The sequence below is a fragment of the Chrysemys picta genome, chromosome 4, assembly GCF_011386835.1.
Source record: "Chrysemys picta bellii isolate R12L10 chromosome 4, ASM1138683v2, whole genome shotgun sequence".
NCBI classification, from domain to species: Eukaryota; Metazoa; Chordata; order Testudines; family Emydidae; genus Chrysemys; species Chrysemys picta.
Window position 1 is genome coordinate 75,952,907 of NC_088794.1, and position 19,748 is coordinate 75,972,654.

Here is a 19,748-nt window from a genome sequence, read left to right on the forward strand (position 1 = left end):
AGGGCAAACAATTTATGAGTTTATAGGGTAAAATGGATTTATTTGGGGTTTGGACCCCATTGGGAGTTGGGCATCTGAGTGTTAAAGACAGGAACACTTCTTAAGCTGCTTTCAGTTAAGCTTGCAGTTTGTGGGATGTGGTTCAGACCGGGGTCTGTGTTTGTGGCCGGCAAGCATGTCTGGCACAACCAGGCAGGGTTCTGGAGTCCCAAGCTGGCAAGGAAGGCAGGAGCAGAAGTAGTCTTGGCACATCAGTTGGCAGCCGAAGGGGGTTTCTGTGATCCAACCCGTCACAGAGAGATCTGTCATAAGTCTCTCCAGAAATACTTTTGAAATATATATATAGCGATAGCATTTTTCTTCTGCAAATGTTTTTTGACAAAAGTAGTAGTAAAACCTCATCAGAAATGTCTTGCACATATTATATGATCCATCTTAGTAGGAAGAAAACATGCTATAATATTTTCCATAGCACAGCTATGGAAAGGTCTTTTTTTTATTTTATTTTTTTAAAGAGGTATAGTCTTCCTCTCTGGCGAATTGTTCTGAAAATTGACCTTTAAGGAATGCTTATTGTTTCTAATCTTTGTTTGAACTGGAAGCTTTGCCTTTTCAAAGAGTGCAAACCAAACAGTACTGACATGGCAGGATCACGTGATAGGACTCCCTCATCTTTTGCATACTGGATTTATCAACTTGGCATGCTACAGCCGTACATCAGGAAGATTAGATTTAAGATTATTCTGTTTAAATAGCACTGAAATGGAGAAAGAAAACCAGTAAGTTTCCATTGTGTTAGGTCTTCTCAAGCTAACAGAAAAAAGTTAAACTATTGACTCTGTACAATCTTGGGACCCCCTATTGTCCACCACAGGATAGGAGAGAAGGGCCTCTTGACAGTAGCTGTTGCTTTTCAGACTGAACCCTTATCCCCACAAGTGGAGTAGGCAGTAAGTAGTGCGTACCTGTTCCTGCAAAGGGAGAAAGTTTCTGAAGTTTTCTGCAAGATTTTTTGGAGGGGAGACTGGGAGGGATGCCTTTCTCTGAAGCATCAGGCATTGGCCAGTGCTCAAGACAGGCTAAATAAACCAGATCTGGTATGTATAGCTCTTAGATTACTGTGGTTGTAGCAGCTTTCACGGAAGTACAGTGAACTGGATAGGAACACAGGAAAATTAATCATGATTAATCTCACTTATAACAATAGAATACCAATGGAAATTTATTACATATTGTTTGATGTTTTTCAATATTGATTTCAATTACAACACAGAATACAAAGTGCGCAGTGTGCACTAAATATTATTTTTATTACAAATATTTGCACTGTAAAAAGATAAAAGAAATAGTATCTTTCAATTCACCTCATACAAGTACTGAAATGCAATCTCTTTATCGCGAAAGTGTAACTTACAAATGCAGATTTTTCTTGGTTACATAACTGCACTCAAAAACAAAACAGCGTAAAACTTTAGAGCCTACAAATCCACTCAGTCCTTCTTCTGCCAATCGCTAAGACAAACAAGTTTGTTTACATTGACAGGCGATACTGCTGCCTGCTTCTTATTTATAATGTCACCTGAAAGTGAGAACAGGTGTTCGCATGGCACTTTTGTAGCCGGTGTTTCAAGGTATTTACATGCCAGATATGCTAAATTAAGAACACTTTCACAGCAGATTTGACAAAACGCAAAGAAGGTACCGATGTGAGAGTTCTAAAAATAGGTACAGCACTCGACCCAAGGTTTAAGAATCTGAAGTGCTGTCCAAAATCAGAGGGATGAGGTGTGGAGCATGCTTTCAGAAGTCTTAAAAGAGCAACACTCTGATGCGGAAACTACAGAACCCAAACCACCAAAAAAGAAAATCAGCCTTCTGCTGGTGGCATCTGACTCAGATGATGAAATGAACATGCGTCAGTCGCACTGCTTTGGATCGTTATCAAGCAGAACCCCTCATTAGCATGGAAGCCTGTCCTCTGGAATGGTGGTTGAAGCATGAAGGGACATATGAATCTTCAGCGCATCTGGCACATAAATATCTTGCAATGCCAGCTACAAGAGTGCCATGCGAATGCCTGTTCTCACTTTCAAATGATACTGTAAACAAGAAGCAGACCGCATCATTTCCTTCAAATTGTAACCAACCTTGTTTGTCTGAGTGATTGGCTGACCAAGAAGTAGGACTGAGTGGACTTGTAGGCTCTAAAGTTTTGCATTGTTTTATTTTTGAATGCAGTTTATTTTGTACATCATAATTCCACATTTGTAAGTTCAACTTTCATGATAAAGAGTGCAATACAGTACTTGTATGAGGTGAATTGAAAAACACATTTTTGTTTTGTTTTCTATAGTGTGTATATTTATTTTTGATTACAAATACTTAGTGAGCACTGTACACTTGGTATTCTGTGTTGTAATTGAAATTAATATATTTGAAAATGTAGAAAACATCCATAAATATTTAAAATAAATGGTATTCTATTGTTGTTTAACAGCGTGATTAATCGCAATTAATATTTTTAATCGCTTGGCAGCCCTATTAAAAACTATTAGCATGTCTCCTCTCTGTTGTCCTTGCCCCCCTTCTCTCCCCTCCCCCCCTCCCTCGGTCTTCTCTTCTCCAGACTAAACAAACCCAGTTTTTTCAATCTTTCCTCATAGGCCATGTTTTCTAGATCTTTATTTTTGTTACTGTTCTCTGGACTTCCTCCAATTTGTCCACATCTTTCCTGAAATATGGTGTCCAGAACTGGACACAATACTCCAGTTGAGGCCTAATCAGCACAGAGTAGAGCAGAAGTATTACTTACTGTGTCTTGCTTACAACATTCCTGTTAATACATCCCAGAATGACGTTTGCTTTTTTGCAACAGCGTTACACTGTTCACTCATATTTAGCTTGTGATCCACTATGACCCCCCCAGATCCCTTTCCGCAGTACTCCTTCCTAGGCAGTCATTTCCCATTTTGTATATGTGCAGCTGATTGTTCATGTTAGTTTAAAGTTTATGTATCCATTTAGGATGCCTCTGCTTGCAGAGAAGTTGACATATAATGCACTGCACCCATTTTTCTCCTTTTATTAAATATATTGGACTACCCTGCTTCAAAGCAATCCTCTGGTAACTAATTAGTCTCAGTTCTGCACTGATGTTCTCTTCTCACCCAACTTCCACAAATGGCCAATTGAGCTGAATGAAATTTGAGTGGTAAACAGTAACAAAAACACTGGGACCTCATAATGTATGTAGCTGCCTCACACATAGACACCACAAGATAATAGTATTTGGCCTTCAATCTGGGATTATAGTTTCCTTAAATCTGTTGCAAATAAAATATAAATATTTGGGACATAAAAATCATCTGGATTATCCATGATTTAGAAATAAGCACAAAAACCAGATAGATGTAATTATCTTTATTCACCTGAAAACTAAAGAAGAATGACAATGTTGACTGACAGAGGAAGACCAAGTTAGAGTTGAAGCGTGTTAACTGATTATCACTGTTCTCCCCACTCTGGCCCATCCTTATGTAATGTGACATGAACTCAGCCATTCAGTGAATTGTGGAGCGGATTACAGAAAAAGCATCAGTATGTGATGAGCTGTAAACACATGTACTAATGCAGGTAAATTCCTTTGCTCCTTCTTTCTGCTTTGCTTGACTTGCTTTGAGATTCTTCACATGTACGATCTCGAGTTCATTTTACTGAAGTGAACCAAGAACAAACATTGGTTGGTAATTTTGAGGTCTTTAAAGCTTCCAGTCCAGCACATTTGTGTGGAGAGGCATAGAGTGTAGAGCATAGAGTGTAGAAGGGCCACAACATTAGCAGCCTTAGTAAAGATGTTCATTGAAGTCTGACAATGGATATCATGGAAACTTGGAATGATACCATGGTAGGACTTGGATTGTTATTGGCCCACAGCGGAATTTTTTGGTTTGTGGTAATAATGATCTTGTCAATGAACCAGATTTATTTACTTTAAGAAGAATAGTTCTTCAGATTCAGATAATGGCAGGAAATTATGTTCCCTCATCTCAGGCATTCTCTTTGTTTGGAAGAAAAAAAAAAGAATCCATTATTTAACCCTGAGATATTTGAAAGTAAAGAATGGGACATTTTAAATTCCATTCCCTGAGTAATGGGAAATTATTTTAAATGTTGCTGTCAAGTGTGTGTTGTGCATTTATCATCAAAGTGAATTACCAATATGAAATTTGAAACACCAAGAGAAATAAGCCAAATATCCTGAGGCTGAGATCCAAGGAGAGCTTTCCTGAGATGTCATAAAGCACTTCAAATCTTTGTGAAATTGTATATATGTCTTTGGTTTGGTTTGTTTCACTGCTAGCGAAATCATAACTGGCAACTATGGAATGCTAGGTGGCCAGCAGTTTTGCTAGCGTAGGCAGATAAATGGAACAAGAATTGTCTGTCAGCATTTGCTATCCTGATGCTCTATAGCCAGGAATGCGGGGGTTGGATGGATGGCTTTTCTGAGGTAGAGGGATGTTTTTGTCTTGTACTTCAGTGGCATTTAATTATTGCTGTATAAAGAGAGGTGTCCTCTAAAAGACGACAGTCTTAACTCTTCAAAAAATATTACTGAAAGGCAGCGTGTTCCTGTGGCTAGGACAGTTGTTTCCATTCCTGCCTCTGCTGCTGACCTTGGACAAGTCACTTCACTTCTTTGAGCCTCTGTTTCTTTCCCAACTGTGTTTATTTGGATTGTAAGCTCTTCAGAACAGGGGTGGTCTCTTAGGATGCATTTCTATAGTGCCCAGAACAATGGGGCCCCAAGCAAGACTGGTGCCTCTAGGCACTACTATAATACAAATAACAATAGTGTTTAGGGTGACCATACGTCCTGTTTTGGCTGGAACAGTCCCTTTTTTAAACCCTGTCACGGCTGTGCCAACTTCTTTGGCAGAAGTGGCCATTTGTCCCGTTTGCTCTTGCCAACTTGATCAGGGACAGAGAATCTGGTTACTATTTGTAAAGCACCACGTAAACTTACAGTGCTATGGAAGAAGAACAGGAGTACTTGTGGCACCTTAGAGACTAACAAATTTATTTGAGCATAAGCTTTCGTGGGCTACAGCCCACTTCATCGGATGCATGTGCTTCATACAGTGCTATGAAAGGATGTTGTTTTTTTAACATTAATAATAGGCCTTTTCCATCTCTAATCTGTCTGATTCAGTTCACGCTCTTTGCTGAATACACTTTCAAAGTACTGTACCTACATGTCCGCACACAGTCCTCACCTTAACCCTGAAAAATCTGCTGTATTGGTTAGGTGCAGGTGTGGAGTTGATAACAAAGGCATGTGCACTGTAACAAAGTGAATGATTCCAAGGCAGTCTCCGATGTATAGTGTATTTCCTCTTTCCAATTGGTTTGCTATCTCCTTCTAGTGCATGAGCACATCTGTGCATCCGAGGAGGTCTGAGTGATTCTGTCAGCCAATATCTGTTTTGTGCATGTATGTTTTCAGTAAGCTAGTTTTCCACAGTTCTAAGGAAGAAAATTCATTTGGAAGCCAGTCAGGCAGCATATCAAATGGTACATTAGCAGAAAATGCAGCTGATGACAAGCACCAAATTATTCGCTGAGAAAAATCTCAAGCTTTCCCCCTTCTTTTGTGTGTCTTGCAGAAACTGGCAGTGGCCAGGATTATGTGACCTCAGAGAACCAACTGCTATATTATCCCAGCATCACCTATGCTATAATTGGCAGCTCAGTTATCTTTGTGCTGGTGGTGGCTTTCCTCGCCTTGGTTTTGCACCACCAACGAAAACGCAACAACCTCATGAGCCTGCCTGTGCATCGGCTGCAGCACCCTGTCCTCCTGTCCCGGCTGGTGGTCCTTGATCATCCACACCATTGCAGCGTCACCTACAATGTCAACAATGGAGTTCAGTACATGTCCAACCAGACCTGCCACAGGCCACTGGATCTGGATTCTCCACCATCCTATTCAGAGGCTGTGTTAGACCAAAGGTATGTATGGGAATTAAGTCTCCCCAAAGTTATGCTAACAGTTGCAATTCCTAGACTCTGTGGGTCACCATGCTTCCCATGTGTTCTCATCGTAGCATTTATGCTCATTGTTTTATTTGTCGGTACAAATATTCCCTGTATTCTAATACTATAATTGTACTATACTATAATGACCTATAATTAGGTTTGAAAGAATTAAATCATATTGGTGAATATTGTTTTCTCCGCACACCCACCCACTGACAAAAATTATCGAAATATACAGATAGGCAAAGTGAAAATATGATTCTAGAGAACTTATTAGAGTTTGATTTAAGTATATTTACTTTGTATATTTTCACCTGTGATGCTGACCATTTGTTTTTTAATGGTTAAAAACTTCAACTCTTTGAATCTCATTGTCTGCTGTCATTAAATAATTGTCTGACCCCTCCATTGTCTGACCCCCCCCCATAATTTCCTGCAACTGTGAAAATTTAAATAGAAATTTTAAAAAATACTTAAATAAACACTGATATTATCCATCAAAATTAGTTTAAAATCAAATTCTGCCAAGCCTACCTGTAACTATTGATTGTTCACTTACATGGGAACAAATTCAGCCAGCCTCTTTTGTGTACACAGGAAAAAGGTTCCCCCTCCCAGCTTCACCTTAACCTGCAGAATTAATAGTCCAGAAGTCTCTCTGCACCCAGTGGCATGAAAGAGATTTAAGGATTCAAGGGGCATCACCTGAGTACACTTCTCTTTTGAGGTCACTCCTGCTCTTGACACAAGTAATCAGTACCCTCTGGCTCTTTGGGGTTCTACAGGGATGACTGCAATATGGAAGAAAACTATCACTTCAGCAGTGTTACTTCATGCCAATCTGGGAGCGAAATATGAAAACCCTGAGATTGCTCCATAGTAAATATCAGATGCTCAGAGTTTAAATACACAGGGCCAGCTCCTGTAGCACTCCCAATGAGTCTCCCTTGATTAAGGGCTGCAGGATTTGTCCAAAGATCAATTGTCATCTTAGCCAAAATGAAATCTAAAAAATTGTATCTCACAAGGTCTTCAGTGCTAGTGGCATTAAGTGTAATAACCCAGATACATGGCACTACTCTGCTTCCAAAGGTATTAGACAAATAAGACTTCTGCACTTATTTAGAAATTCAAAAAACAATATATGTGTGTGTGTGTGTGTGTGTGTGTGTGTGTGTGTGTGTGTGTGTGTGTGTGTGTGTGTGTGACAGGTTCGGTCCCATTGGGACTGTCACTTGATGTGCTGAACTTACCTCTCAGCCCGTTTTCCCTGCCAGCTTGGGACTTCCAAGAAACCTGTCTTGTTGAGCCAGACACACTAGCCTGCTGCAACACAGACCCAGGGTCCGGGCCACACCCCCAAAGCTGCAGGCTTTAAGGGAAAACAGCTCTGCAGGTTACCTGACCCCAGACACCCAGCCCCCAGTGGGATCCAAACCCCAAATAAATCTGTTTTACTCTGTATAAAGCCTATAAAGGGTAAACTCATAAATTGTCCGCCCTCTATAACACTAATAGAGAGATATGCACAGCTGTTTGCTCTCCCAGGTATTAATCACTTACTCTGGGTTCATTAATAAACAAAAGTGATTGTATTAAGTATAAAAAGTAGGATTTAAGTTGTTTCAAGTAATAACAGACAGAACAAAGTAAGTCACCAAGCAAAATAAAGCAAAAGCATGCAAGTCAAAGCCTAATACATTAAGAAACTGATTACAGATAATAGCTCTACCTCAGAGATAGTCCAATAAGCTTCTTTCACAGCCTAGACTCCTTCTTAGTCTGGGCCCAATCCTTTCCCCTGGTACAGACCTTGTTAGTTCCAGCAGACATCTTAGGTGGTAAACAGGAGCTTTCTCATGATTGTCTGTCCTGTTCCACCCCTTTTTATAGCCTTGGCACAAGGTGTGAATCTTTTGTGTCTCTGGGTCCCCACCCCTCCTCCTAAATGGAAAAGTCCCAGATTTAAGATGGATTCCAGCATCATGTGACATGGTGACATGTCAATGTAAGACCTCAGCCTCCATTCTTCGTGGGCTGGCCCACACCTACACAGGAAGGGTTGCAAGTAAACAGAGCCATTTACAGTTCATTGATTCTGAAGCACCCTTAATGGCTTCCACTTAATATGTTTACATCAGTAATACAAGTTGATATCTTATTCTCCTAACTTCAGATGTAGAAATAATACATGCAAACAAATAGGATGAACACACTCAGTAGATTATAAACTTTGTAATGACTCCCTACAAGAGACCTTTTGAATAAAGCATATTCCAGTTACATCATATTCACATTCATAAGCATATTTTTATAAAGCATATGGCGTGCAACGTCACAATATATATCTGTGAACCCCCCAAAAACATGTGAATTTGAGTGTGCTGTTTCTTTCCAACAAGCCTGTAGCCCTTTCTGAATAGTACTTTTTGCCTATTTTTTCCATAGTAACACCATTGACTTTATTTGTAGAGGCTGATATACACAGCCCCAGATTTTTCACCTCTGTTTGTAAATTTATAAAAGAATTTAGTGCCTGTAAATGATGTCCAGCTGAAAGCTCTAGAGCAGGGGCGGGTAAACTTTTTGGCCTGAGGGCCGCATCGGGTTTCAGAAATTGTATGGAGAACTGGTTAGGGGAGGGGGTCGTGGCCCGGGTTCCCTGCTCCCTGACTGCCCTCCCGGGACCCCTGCCCCATCCACCCCCCCTCCTCCGCTCCCTGTCCCCTGACTGCCCCCGGACCCCCCACCCCTGGCTTGCCCCCGCGGCCCCATCCAACCCCTCCTCTCATTCCTGACAGCCCCACCAGGACCCCTGCCCCATCCAACCACCCCTTCTCCCTGTCCCCTGACTGCCCCCGGAACCCCTGCCCCTGACTGCCCAACTCGTAACCTGTTAGAACACAATTCTGGAGCTCGTTATACTTCCCCAGTACCATTGTCTTCAGTAACCTTGTTACTCTCTTGTATTTGCAGCAGACCCCCTTGGTTTGATCTTCCTCCACCCCCTTACTGCTCAGATTCTGAATCCCCCAGTCAGACAGATCTCCCTCCTTACCGATCTCGGACAGGAAGCTTGGTGAGCACAGACACTCCAATGGCAGGAAGCCCCTTGAGCACAGGCAGCAGTCGGACAAGAGGTGTCAGTAACAGTATGGACCATCACAGAATGCTTCGTGAGAGAACACCTGAGCAAAATGACTCTCTGATCAGTCCTGTTGCTGAAAGAGAAATGTGACCGGGGAATTGAAAAGGGTATATGGGTTAGTCTGCTGTGGCTTGTTACCGTCAGAGATGGGCCTGAGCTGTGATGTTCAGAATGGGATTTGATTTGAATCCAAATCCCAACTTCCCCAAGTTTTACAGGTGCTCTGTTTTGGTGTTTGGGCTCATCATAGGCAAAGACCAGAGCCATGAGCTGAAGATCCAGGTTCACGTCTGAACTGCCCAGAGTTGATAGAGGAAGGGTTAAGTCTGGGGCTACGTCCTCACTACGGGAGGGGTCGATTTAAGATACACAAATTCAGCTACGCGAATAGCGTAGCTGAATTCGACGTATAGGAGCCGACTTACCCCGCTGTGAGGACGGCGGCAAATTGACCTCCGCGGCTCCCCCGTCGACGGCGCTTACGCCTACCTCCGCTGGTGGAGTACAAGCGTCGATTTGGGGAACGATTGTCGCGTACTGACAACACGCGATAATTTGATCCCCAAGAGATCGATTTCTACCTGCCGATTCAGGGAGGTAGTGTAGACGTAGCCTGGGATTCAAGTTTCAGATCTGTTGAATACTTAAGACTTTGTGATATAATGTATTTCAGGGTGTACTTTACTGTATATGTATGTATATATGTGCATGTGTAATATCTATAGGTATTCCACACAAAAATACTGTTGAAAAAAAACATTAAGGTTACCAAGTCAAGCACTCAAAATATAGGAAATGACAGAATTCAGGTTGCCTGGGCAACTTTAATTTGACCCCCTTTTTGTGGGCATTAAGATACAATCTTTAATTACATGATCACACACTAATTATTTCCACAGGATTCCTGCCTCTTGGTGTGCTCAGGGTGGATTGTGCTCCATTAGTGAGCAGCTATTCAATATTTTGTTTTAGCCTCATTGTTCAATTTGTGGTTCTAGGCTTTATTTATTGCACACTATTCAAACCCTGCTGTGAAGGCAGAATTATTAATTTTCTCATGTTTTTTCTGTGGCACTTCCTCATTATAGCATCTAAGAAGCTTCACAAACATTAATGAAGTTATTTTCACAACAACTCTGAGATGAAGTGCTGGTATCTCCATTTTACAGATGGGAAATGAGGCACAGAGAGATTAAGGTCAAAAGTGTCCACTAATTTTGGATGCCCAATTTGAGACACCTTGGACCTGATTTTTAGAGCACTTACCATTCTATAGCACTTTATATGTTCAAACATACCTCCCATTGTCTTCAGTTGCAGCTGTGAGTGTTCAGCACTCCTGCAGGTCAGACCCCAGAGTCTCAAGTCGGGCACCCAGATACTGAGGAACACACAGTAAGTGGTCACCTCTGAAAAGTTTAGTTTAAGTGCCCAGTGTCACATAGGAACTCGGAGGCAAAGGGAGATAGAATTTCAGTTTTCCAGGGCAACTTTCAGCTGCTGTAACCATAAGACCATCCTTTCTCTTCTGCAGTCACCTGCTTCATCCACTACACACCTTCCAGCTTCTGCAGTAAATGAGGCAGGAGTCCTACAGACAACTGCTTTTACTACACAACCCTGATTTATCCCCAGAGCAAGTGCATCCTGTGCACTGAATGAGGCAGGGGTCCTGTAGAAAAAATAGTGTGTGATCATGTAGTTTTAAGACTGTACCCTAATGCATATGCCCAAAGACTCCAAACTAAAGTTGTGCACACAACCTTAATTCTGGCATGCCCTAACTTTTGAGTACTTGATTAGCAAGCTTAATGTTTTAATGTAATTTTTTGTGTGCAATTTCATAGTTTTTTTTAAAAAGCAAACTGAAGAAACAAATTCCAATATGTAGCATCATATTAACATCCAGCATAGGTCATCAGCAGGGCTGGAACCTTTAGATCCACTGCACAGACTTCTGCCACTTGAGCTAATGGAGTAACTGATAGCAGTAGTAATTTGTCATCCTAACAGGGGTTGTTATACACGTTGCCAGTGGGTTTCACAGATGTTTGCTGACAGCAGAGGGATGGTGAGACCCAGGAACTGAGAGTTTCATTCCAAACTCTTGAGGGGAGTGTCCTCTAGTGACTACAAACCCCTCTGCCAATTCCTCTCAGGCAGTGCCTTTTGTTCCATTGTCTCCAACCTGACCCTGTTTTGTCTTTTCTCCACCCAAGCTCCTAATCTCAGTTGCATTCTCGTCACCTAGCCAATGCCAATCTCCACTCCTCAGGCTTCTCATGCCCAAACAGTCCTAGTCTCCCTCTCCTGGCTGTCAGTCCCAGTTTCCCCGTCCCCCCACCCCCCCTCCGTTCCTGGCTGCTCATCAACTTTCTCTTGACCCTGCCAAGGATCCTCCTCCATCTTAGCCTTTCCTCACCCAGTACACGGCTCTTTGTTCGAGACTTTCCCCTCTCCCTGGCTCGTTGCCCTGCCAATCCCATTTCTCCCCCCACACCTCAGGTCCTCATCAGATCTGTTTTCCCCCCCTTCACCTCGGCTCCCTGTCTCCTTGCCCAGCCCATCTGTCTCCCTCCCTGATCCAGTTTGGCTTTTGTCCTCTCTGCATTTGAGTCAGGTGGCTCCCTCCTCCACATTGTCTGAGCTCCAGGAGGGCATTCACTGATAGTTCACTGATAGTGTAGAAGAAACTGGCTCCCTGCTCTCAGTTCCAATGCCCACCCCCATTCCCCTCTCTGCTCCCCACCTCCCCACCTGCAGCAGCCAGGTCCTGCTTCTCCCACACCCCTCAATCCCTGGGCTGGAGCATGCTCACTGTGAACAAAACCTTTGGAAATTTTAACTTTGAAGCTATGACAAGTCTCTGAGTGAATTGAGGTTTTCACATTTGGATGTTTTTTTCCACAGGAAAAGCAAACGGCACATCCCTTACATGAAGGCCACTTTCTGACAAGTTTCAAATGCCTGCTCCAACATATGAGGGCACTAAAACTTCTCAACCAAATGGTTGTAAGAATTGTTTTAATGTGGCAAAACAATATATTTTCCCTAATTTGGTGTTCTGAAAGTGCTGGGCCATTTTGGCTGAAACATTAAAAACAAAAATCAGTCACTGGCAGATATCTGGCATGGAAAACTTCAGCCCAAATGTCTAAAGTTTGGAAAAGCTATAAGCAAACTAGAGACAGGGTCCTATAATGAAAAGTATCAGGCAACCATAATAAGAGGTATACTGCCAGCACTGCCTGTAAAATATATATCCATGCATACACATATGGCTTTTTACATAACATAAAATGGGTGTGTGTGCATATATATGTAATGTATTTCACTGGCATAGATATCTTTCTGGTATCTTTGGAAACAATACTTAAATTTCATACTAAAAAATATTGGTGACATGTGGAAAACCATTTATGTTCTACAACGTTTGCTATTATTCATAGTTTCCCTGGTTGAAATTTAAGTTTCTGCATAAAAACAAAAGCACAGTGGAATTACACGAGGCATTAATTCAGCCCAGTATTTCTCTTCCATTTTATGTTCCCATTCTTGGAATATTTCCATCTGAAATGTTTGGACCATAAGTGAAATAGTGTTTAAATGCCACTGTGAAAAGCAGTATTGTAGGTACAGGGAGTCGGTGTGGAAGGAAGAAAGCTAAGCTGTCCCTGTTGCTGCTACTTTGAATGCCGCTATATTCCTATGGTTTATTTTTATATACAGTAGAGATGACAGTGCCCTTTCTCATATCCAGATAGAAATTAGCCCTGAAATATAGTTGTATCCATTTCTTCATACAGAGCCTGATACACCGTTGCCTTACTCCAGATTTATGCCAGTGCACATAGACATAAAATAGGAATAATAGGGGTGAAACAACTTAAGGTTTTCAGAGCACAACTCCAAACTGATCTTGGGCAAACTCATTTAATGTATGGTCCCAGCATGCATATGAATGAGCATTTGTCAGTGTTGCATTTACCTATGTATCATAGGCATCAGTTCTGTGCCTATCACTGTAGTATCTTGGAGCCAAAAATGTTGGTGAATTTTACAAATGGTGGATTTAAAAGTGAGACGGTGCAGTAGAAAGCATCACTGATACCTCTGCTTGCCCCTCAAGTTAATTATCAGAAGCATTTCCATATGGTCCCTGCTTAGCCCATCTTTCTTGGGGCACTCAGGACTGTTGGTTACTTTGTTACCCCCTATCTATGTACAAGAGAGACTTACTGGTGCTAAACTGGGTGTCACTCCAATCTGTTAGCCACCCCAAACAATCTCCTCAGAAGCTCTGCTAGCCTTTACTTCACCTTGCGGGTTAACATTAGGTGCACCTGGGGTGACCAGATGTCCCGATTTTATAGGGACAGTCCCGATTTTGGGGTCTTTTTCTTATATAGGCTTCTATTACCCGCCACCCCCGTCCCGATTTTTCACATTTGCTGTCTGGTTACCCTAGGTGCACCCCAAGCCCCATTGAAGAGTGTTCCCCTCTAGTATCCAGTCCCCATCACTGGGCACTCTCAGAAATTACCAGATTCATTATGTCCAAAGAGACAATGTACAAACCAGCCTGTTTGATTTAGCTGAGGAGTCGCATTTTATTTTATGTATGGCATTGAGGCGGATTTATAATATGACAAAGGATACGTTTATTAATAAAGACCAGTGATTTAATTGATACTAAGTAAAGATAGTGGAAACAGAATTGGTTACCAGTAAAAGAAAAGTATAACACGCTTCTAAGAAACTAAACCTAATGTTAGCAGTCTAGACTCCTTTGTCTAAAGTGGTTTCTCACCCTCAAAGACCTTCTGCAGAGCTTGCTGATTTTTCAGTCAAATCGGGATCCAGATTTTTCATGAATCACCTCTCCTCCGCAAAGGGTGTTCCTGAGTGGAATGGGTAACACAATGTCCTTTTGCTTCTCCTTATGTTCCCCAAAGTTCAGTGTCTTCATTTCCAGAGTCAGGACGACCCCCTTGGGGTTCAGACCCTGGTTTGAACCCCAGGGTGCTGATGTCATGCTGCTTTCTCACCCTCCTGTTAACTGTTGCCTCCTGTTTACCTGAGATGCAAAGGTGTAATGCCCATTGTATTTGGCTTATCCTGCTTAATGTGTATAGACGATCTAGGCAGACAAGGTAAAACAACATTCCTTTGTCTAGGAAAGACTTGTTTATCAATCCTGCCTGGTTACAGAGTTTAAACATATTTTCAGTGCATGCAACTTTTTAAATATCATCCATACATACATCACACAATGACCAGTAGGATATAAGCTTTCATTTGATATCTCCCCTAACCTTCCTTACAGATAAATACGATGACAGAATTGTGTTAAATGTTGTGTTTGTCAGGCCCGATAGGAGTTGCTATTACAGAACAGTGAACTCTTTGTCAATTGGCATTGAGGGGCTCTACGGGTCACACCATCCCGAACTGTAAAGCTGAGGAGTGTTGCTTAAATATTAACTACTTGTACAGCACACAAACATAGGGCCAGATTCACCTTTAGTAGAAGCTCATGCAATGTAGTTATGCCCTCCTGCACTAGGCTGAGTGGGCAGCTAAGTGTGCTGTCCTTATAGCCCACTAGAGAGCTAAATATTATCTTTGGCATGTAGCTAATATCCAGTCTTTATTTTACAAATAAGTAAATGGAGGCACAAAACTGAATTGGCAAAACTGGAGATTAAATTCAGTTCCTTTCTCCCAGACCTGTTCTGTAACCATGAGACTCTGCTGCCTTTCCTTTGAACAGCCTTTTACTAAAGTGCTACATAATAGAGCATCGGAATTAATCTGTGTGTTTCCTATCCCCATTCATATCACTGGCATTTGAAATGTTACTCCACGTTTCTAAAAAATGATTATTCAAAGGTTCATAATTTTTCCACCACATAATTTTAATATTTTTTAAAAGTCCCCTAAGGTACCGGGTGAAATTCAGCCATAGGGCTTAAGTGGGATTTACATGGTACATATCCCTTGTGCAGGCCTTCTGCACGGGCTGAATTTCACCATGCGCGAGTAGGTACTCCCAGACATCAGAAGCATGTGCAAACAGCCATGTCTTGGAAGCACTGTCTCCCATTGCCAGGGCGCACGTACCAAGTAGACATCATGTCATCTGCTCCTTCGTCCCACTGTATCAGTCACTGTCATATATAAGTAAGATATTCTTTCAGGGTGTATATATTCATGTAAATTTGAATTGAAGTTGATCCATGTGGACTTTTTTTAAAAAAAAGAATGCATTCTAGGGGTGTGTATTTGCTTCCCTTCCAGGTAAGGGTGTATTTATCTCTGTATAGGAAAAAAGTGTTTTGAAAGTGGGGATTGGGCATTGAAATTGGGTTGTAAAAGGAGATTGTGCCTTTCCAGTTCAATGTTGGAATTTTTTTGGTAACAAGACACATTAGACTAACCTGTGTGGTAGCAGTTTGTGCATTGTTGCACTTTTGGTTATTTATCAAATTCTTGAAATATACAGGGCTGGAATACATCTCTTCTCCATCTTGGTGGTTCTTTATTTGTGGAAATGTAGCGTTACACTCTACACTATGGGAACTAATGAATTTTGAGGCGTCCTGAAACCTCAGCAATTCATCCTAGGAAATGAAGTAAGAAGTTTTGCCGTTACACATTTTCATAGTGCTAAGAATGAGTTTGCTAACCACCCCTTATTTAGAAAATGCTATAGTATTTCACAGGAATTATCTGTAATGTGACACCTTCCAGAAGTGTTACTACAGTGCATAATTCAGTGATCTTTTTAGAAGGGGTGGTAGCAACTGTGGCATTGATGAAATTGAAATCTGAAGCTTCTTGATCAGTTCAGCATGTAAAGCTGAAGTTGAAAACAGTTATGCAGCACCATGTGAAAGAAATGTTTCTCTACATGCCCAAGAAAACTGGACTTTACTATGATGATCTACTTTGCAGCTATTCTTGACTCTAAACCGTGGTGTCCATACTCAAGGAGCTTTTGGTTACATGTTGCAGCAGAACAAATGAACAACTCTTTAAGGCTTGATCTTGCATGACTGAAGACTATGGGGATTTTGCTATGGGGCCCAAATCTGATTATCTTACTTGCATTGAGTAGATCCATTGGTACTGCGGTACTAGTCTCAATGGGACTACTCAGAGCAATTAGAGTATTAAAATAATGTCATTTATTTCAGTGGAACCACTTGAGGAGTAGAGGATCAGAATGGGCCCAATGGAAGCAGGGTTTGGGCTTGGAGGGCATGTACTTCAGAAGTTCTGAGCATCAACAAGCCCCGTTGAAGTCACTGGGTGCTGCAGATACAGCACCTTGAAATTTAGGCTGTGATTGGATATGTTTATAATAATCTGAAGTAAGATATAAAACAAATTACAATTAACCTCTGTTGTTGTGCTAATGGGAAACTAGAGTAGTGTTTTTAAAAGAGTGTCTGGAAATAACTTTCTCCATTCTTATCTAGGCTGAAACACACAACAGCACCGATTGCATCGGGATTCTAAATAACGGGCTTAGTTCTTTGTCTCCTTTTCAGTCAGATCAGTTTTATTTACAGCATTGTACTTAGATACAGCACGTGGGGCCCTTGTGATGGATTTAGAAGTTGGGGGGCGGGAAAGGAGAGGATCCCCATTTGAATTAATACTGCAGCATGATGATCTTGGGCTCTTTACTTTTAGACATCTTAGAAAAGACAAATGGCTTCAGAAGATAAGGGAAAATTATTACTGATGAAAAGAGCAGAGGGACATTTTTTATTCTGAATGCAATTATTAATGAATATTTAAATATAAATATAAATAAAGGAGGAACTAATGCTGTAGTTTTAAAGTGGTGAGCATATGGCAAACACTAATTTTTAACTAATGCCAGACAGAAGCTGTATTGCATGTACTACCCTTGAGTAAATTAGGAGGACTATCCTTTTTTGTTTGTGAAACAGAATCTTGCTGCATATTTTACCATTGTAAATGATTTCTGAATATAATGCTAGACCCAGATCATGCAATCAGATAGGTGACTTTCAGAGAGGTGTGAGGATCATACATCCAATTGTGGGGTTGTGGCCTTAGTTTCCATCCTATTCCCCCTGGTTTTGATCTTGCTTTTACTTCTGTAATCAAGATTTTACATGAGAACCAGAAAAGAAGTTGCAAATTGAAACCACACCTAGTTTGTTACTATAAACTGGAAATTTTAAAATGTATTCTATATTCTTTAATAAAGTTAGTTTCACTTGACAACTGTGTAAAAACTCTGACCAGTTTGTCCTTCATAGTGTGAAGTCTGTCATTCTTGCTTGTATTCTGTCAGATGTAGCCTACTTTTTCAGTCTCATTTCATGTTCTCTTGTTGCTATTGTTAAACATTGTTAACTCTGTTAAACATATTTGTTGTTAAATGTTGACCTCTCTAAACTTTTTTGTAAAAAAAAAAAAAAAAGTAATATAGTTTTTTTTAATATATATAAATGAACATTGTTTTGCTTATTTTTGTCTTTCTACATCGTCTTTTTGATCTGTGCTTCATTTTACAACCAGGCGTCTGAAGCAAGTCATAGTTTTGTCATTATTATTTATTGTTGTTTGTATTGTAGTAACACCCCAGAGGCCTCAATCAAGATCAGTGCCTAATTGTGCTGGGTGGCTATAGAGACACATAGCAAAAGACTGGTATCAGAGGGGTAGCCATGTTAGTCTGTATCCACAAAAACAACGAGGAGTCCGGTGGTACCTTAAAGACTAACAGATTTATTTGGGCATAAGCTTTCATGGGTAAAAAGCCACTTCTTCAGATGCATGGAGTGAAAATTACAGATACAAGCATAGATATACTGGCACATGAAGGGAAGGGAGTTACCTTACAAATGGAGAACCAGTGTTTACATTTTAAGGCATAAAAATTAATGTTGTTGTTCGGCAACAATCTCTGCAGGTGGTGTTTCTTTCCATATTGATGGTATGCAGCTTCCTGATCATTCAGTTTAGATTATCAGTCAGAGAAATGAAAGGTCCTCCTAGATATGATGCACTACAGTCCAGAAAGGTGATTTATTGATTACATGTAACTGAAGTAAAGGCATCTTGGTAAGAAAATTCACAGCCCTTTATTAAGCGTCCTCTTCAAAACAAAATCCAGGGTGTGGTGGGGGGGAGGGCGCGGTTATTGCATTCAGTACCTGGGGAAAGTGCTGGATTGACATCTTTAGAGAGTGAAAATCCCCATTTTATCCACACAGCTCAGCCTAGACGGCAGCAGTGAAAGCTGCTCCACCCATCCTCACCAATGTCCCTTACACCTGACCTGGAGGACTGTTTAGCTGGAATAAATGGACCAAAGGTGTTAACGTAACTCAGTCCCTGTCCAACATTAAACAGTGTTAAACAAAATTTGGAGTATGGTATACAGAGATCTCAGCCTGTTTAGTACCATGGCAAATACACTGTTAAAAATCCTTTTAGCCTTTTATTAAAGATAAAGACAAGAAGGAAAAAGCATAAGACTTTTCATTTTAGCAACATCCCTTTTTCCCTTTAGCTGGAGAGCATTTAGAAGAAAAAACTCCCATGTTTAACAATCTCTTAGATGGTATCAAAGATGGTTATAACTGTCCTGGGGGGGAGAGATTGGCTGAGATGGGCTAGAACTGTTGTTGTTTAAATCTAATCCTGTTTCAGTGCAGGTTGTGTTTGGGATTCAGCTGGAGAAGGGTGGTGTCATCTGGGTCCCTTTCTCTGGCCAGCTTGGTCAGGACGTCTCTCAGAATCAGGAGGAGAAAGGCCTGGGGTCCCAGGAGATGGTGGGGGTGGCTGCTCACTCCAGTAGCCAATTTTGCTCCCCAAAGTCTCTTTAAGGACCCACAAGTGGAATGGCAGATGGAATAGCCTATCCCATCATTATTTTGTCCACCAACTAGGCCTAATTTCTGACACGCCAATATTTGTTCACTAATTTCTGGTCCCATGCTTATTTACCAGGCATGATCTTAACACAATTCTTGAATTATATCAGTAGGTCTTTTTGTTTGGATTAATTCACTCTGTGTCTCCTTTTCATACCTTATCCCATCAACATTTGTTGTTAGAGGTTACTGTGACATTTTATGCACTCTCATGTACTTTTTACAGTTGAGCTTACATTTAGGGTAAATGTGTAGATCCAATTATTACAATAGGACCACCATTGGGAAGGAAAGATTGCAATTTCTGTGGCTCATTCAATCCTCGGCACTTGTGCTGAGATGGATGAAAAGGGGTCAATGAGGGCTACCTGTATTGGTGCTGTTCTAGGATGTGGACCTCTAGTTTCTGAAAATAGGTCTGAGACAACCAACGCTTCTCACATTTGACCCGAGAACCACTGTAGGGGTAACTCCTTTTACTAGCAACTAACCGAAGGTGGATTCCAAGCAGTGACCTTGAGGCATAGAGCTCCATATCCCTTTGCTTGATACTGCAACCTATAAATCCTTCCTGTGTGTGACTGATCTCTAAAAATGAAGTTACAGCAACCTGTTACTCAGTGTAATAACCGTATGTG

General features: G+C 41.2%; 1 protein-coding gene across 6 annotated transcripts in view; it reads left to right on the top strand.

The window, feature by feature from the left end:
- Positions 1 to 17,698, top strand: part of LDLRAD3 (low density lipoprotein receptor class A domain containing 3) — a 182,911-nt gene extending 165,213 nt beyond the window's left edge. For 3 of the 6 annotated variants that reach the window (XM_065592766.1, XM_065592772.1, XM_065592768.1), the window contains 2 exons: positions 5,667 to 6,012; positions 9,016 to 17,698. In XM_065592766.1, coding sequence (XP_065448838.1) covers positions 5,667 to 6,012; positions 9,016 to 9,277 — 608 coding nt within the window. In that variant the 3' untranslated portion in view covers positions 9,278 to 17,698. The remainder of the gene's footprint in view (positions 1 to 5,666; positions 6,013 to 9,015) is intronic. The other 3 variants (XM_065592767.1, XM_065592769.1, XM_065592770.1) reach the window with 3 other exon arrangements.
- Positions 17,699 to 19,748: the final 2,050 nt, after the last annotated feature.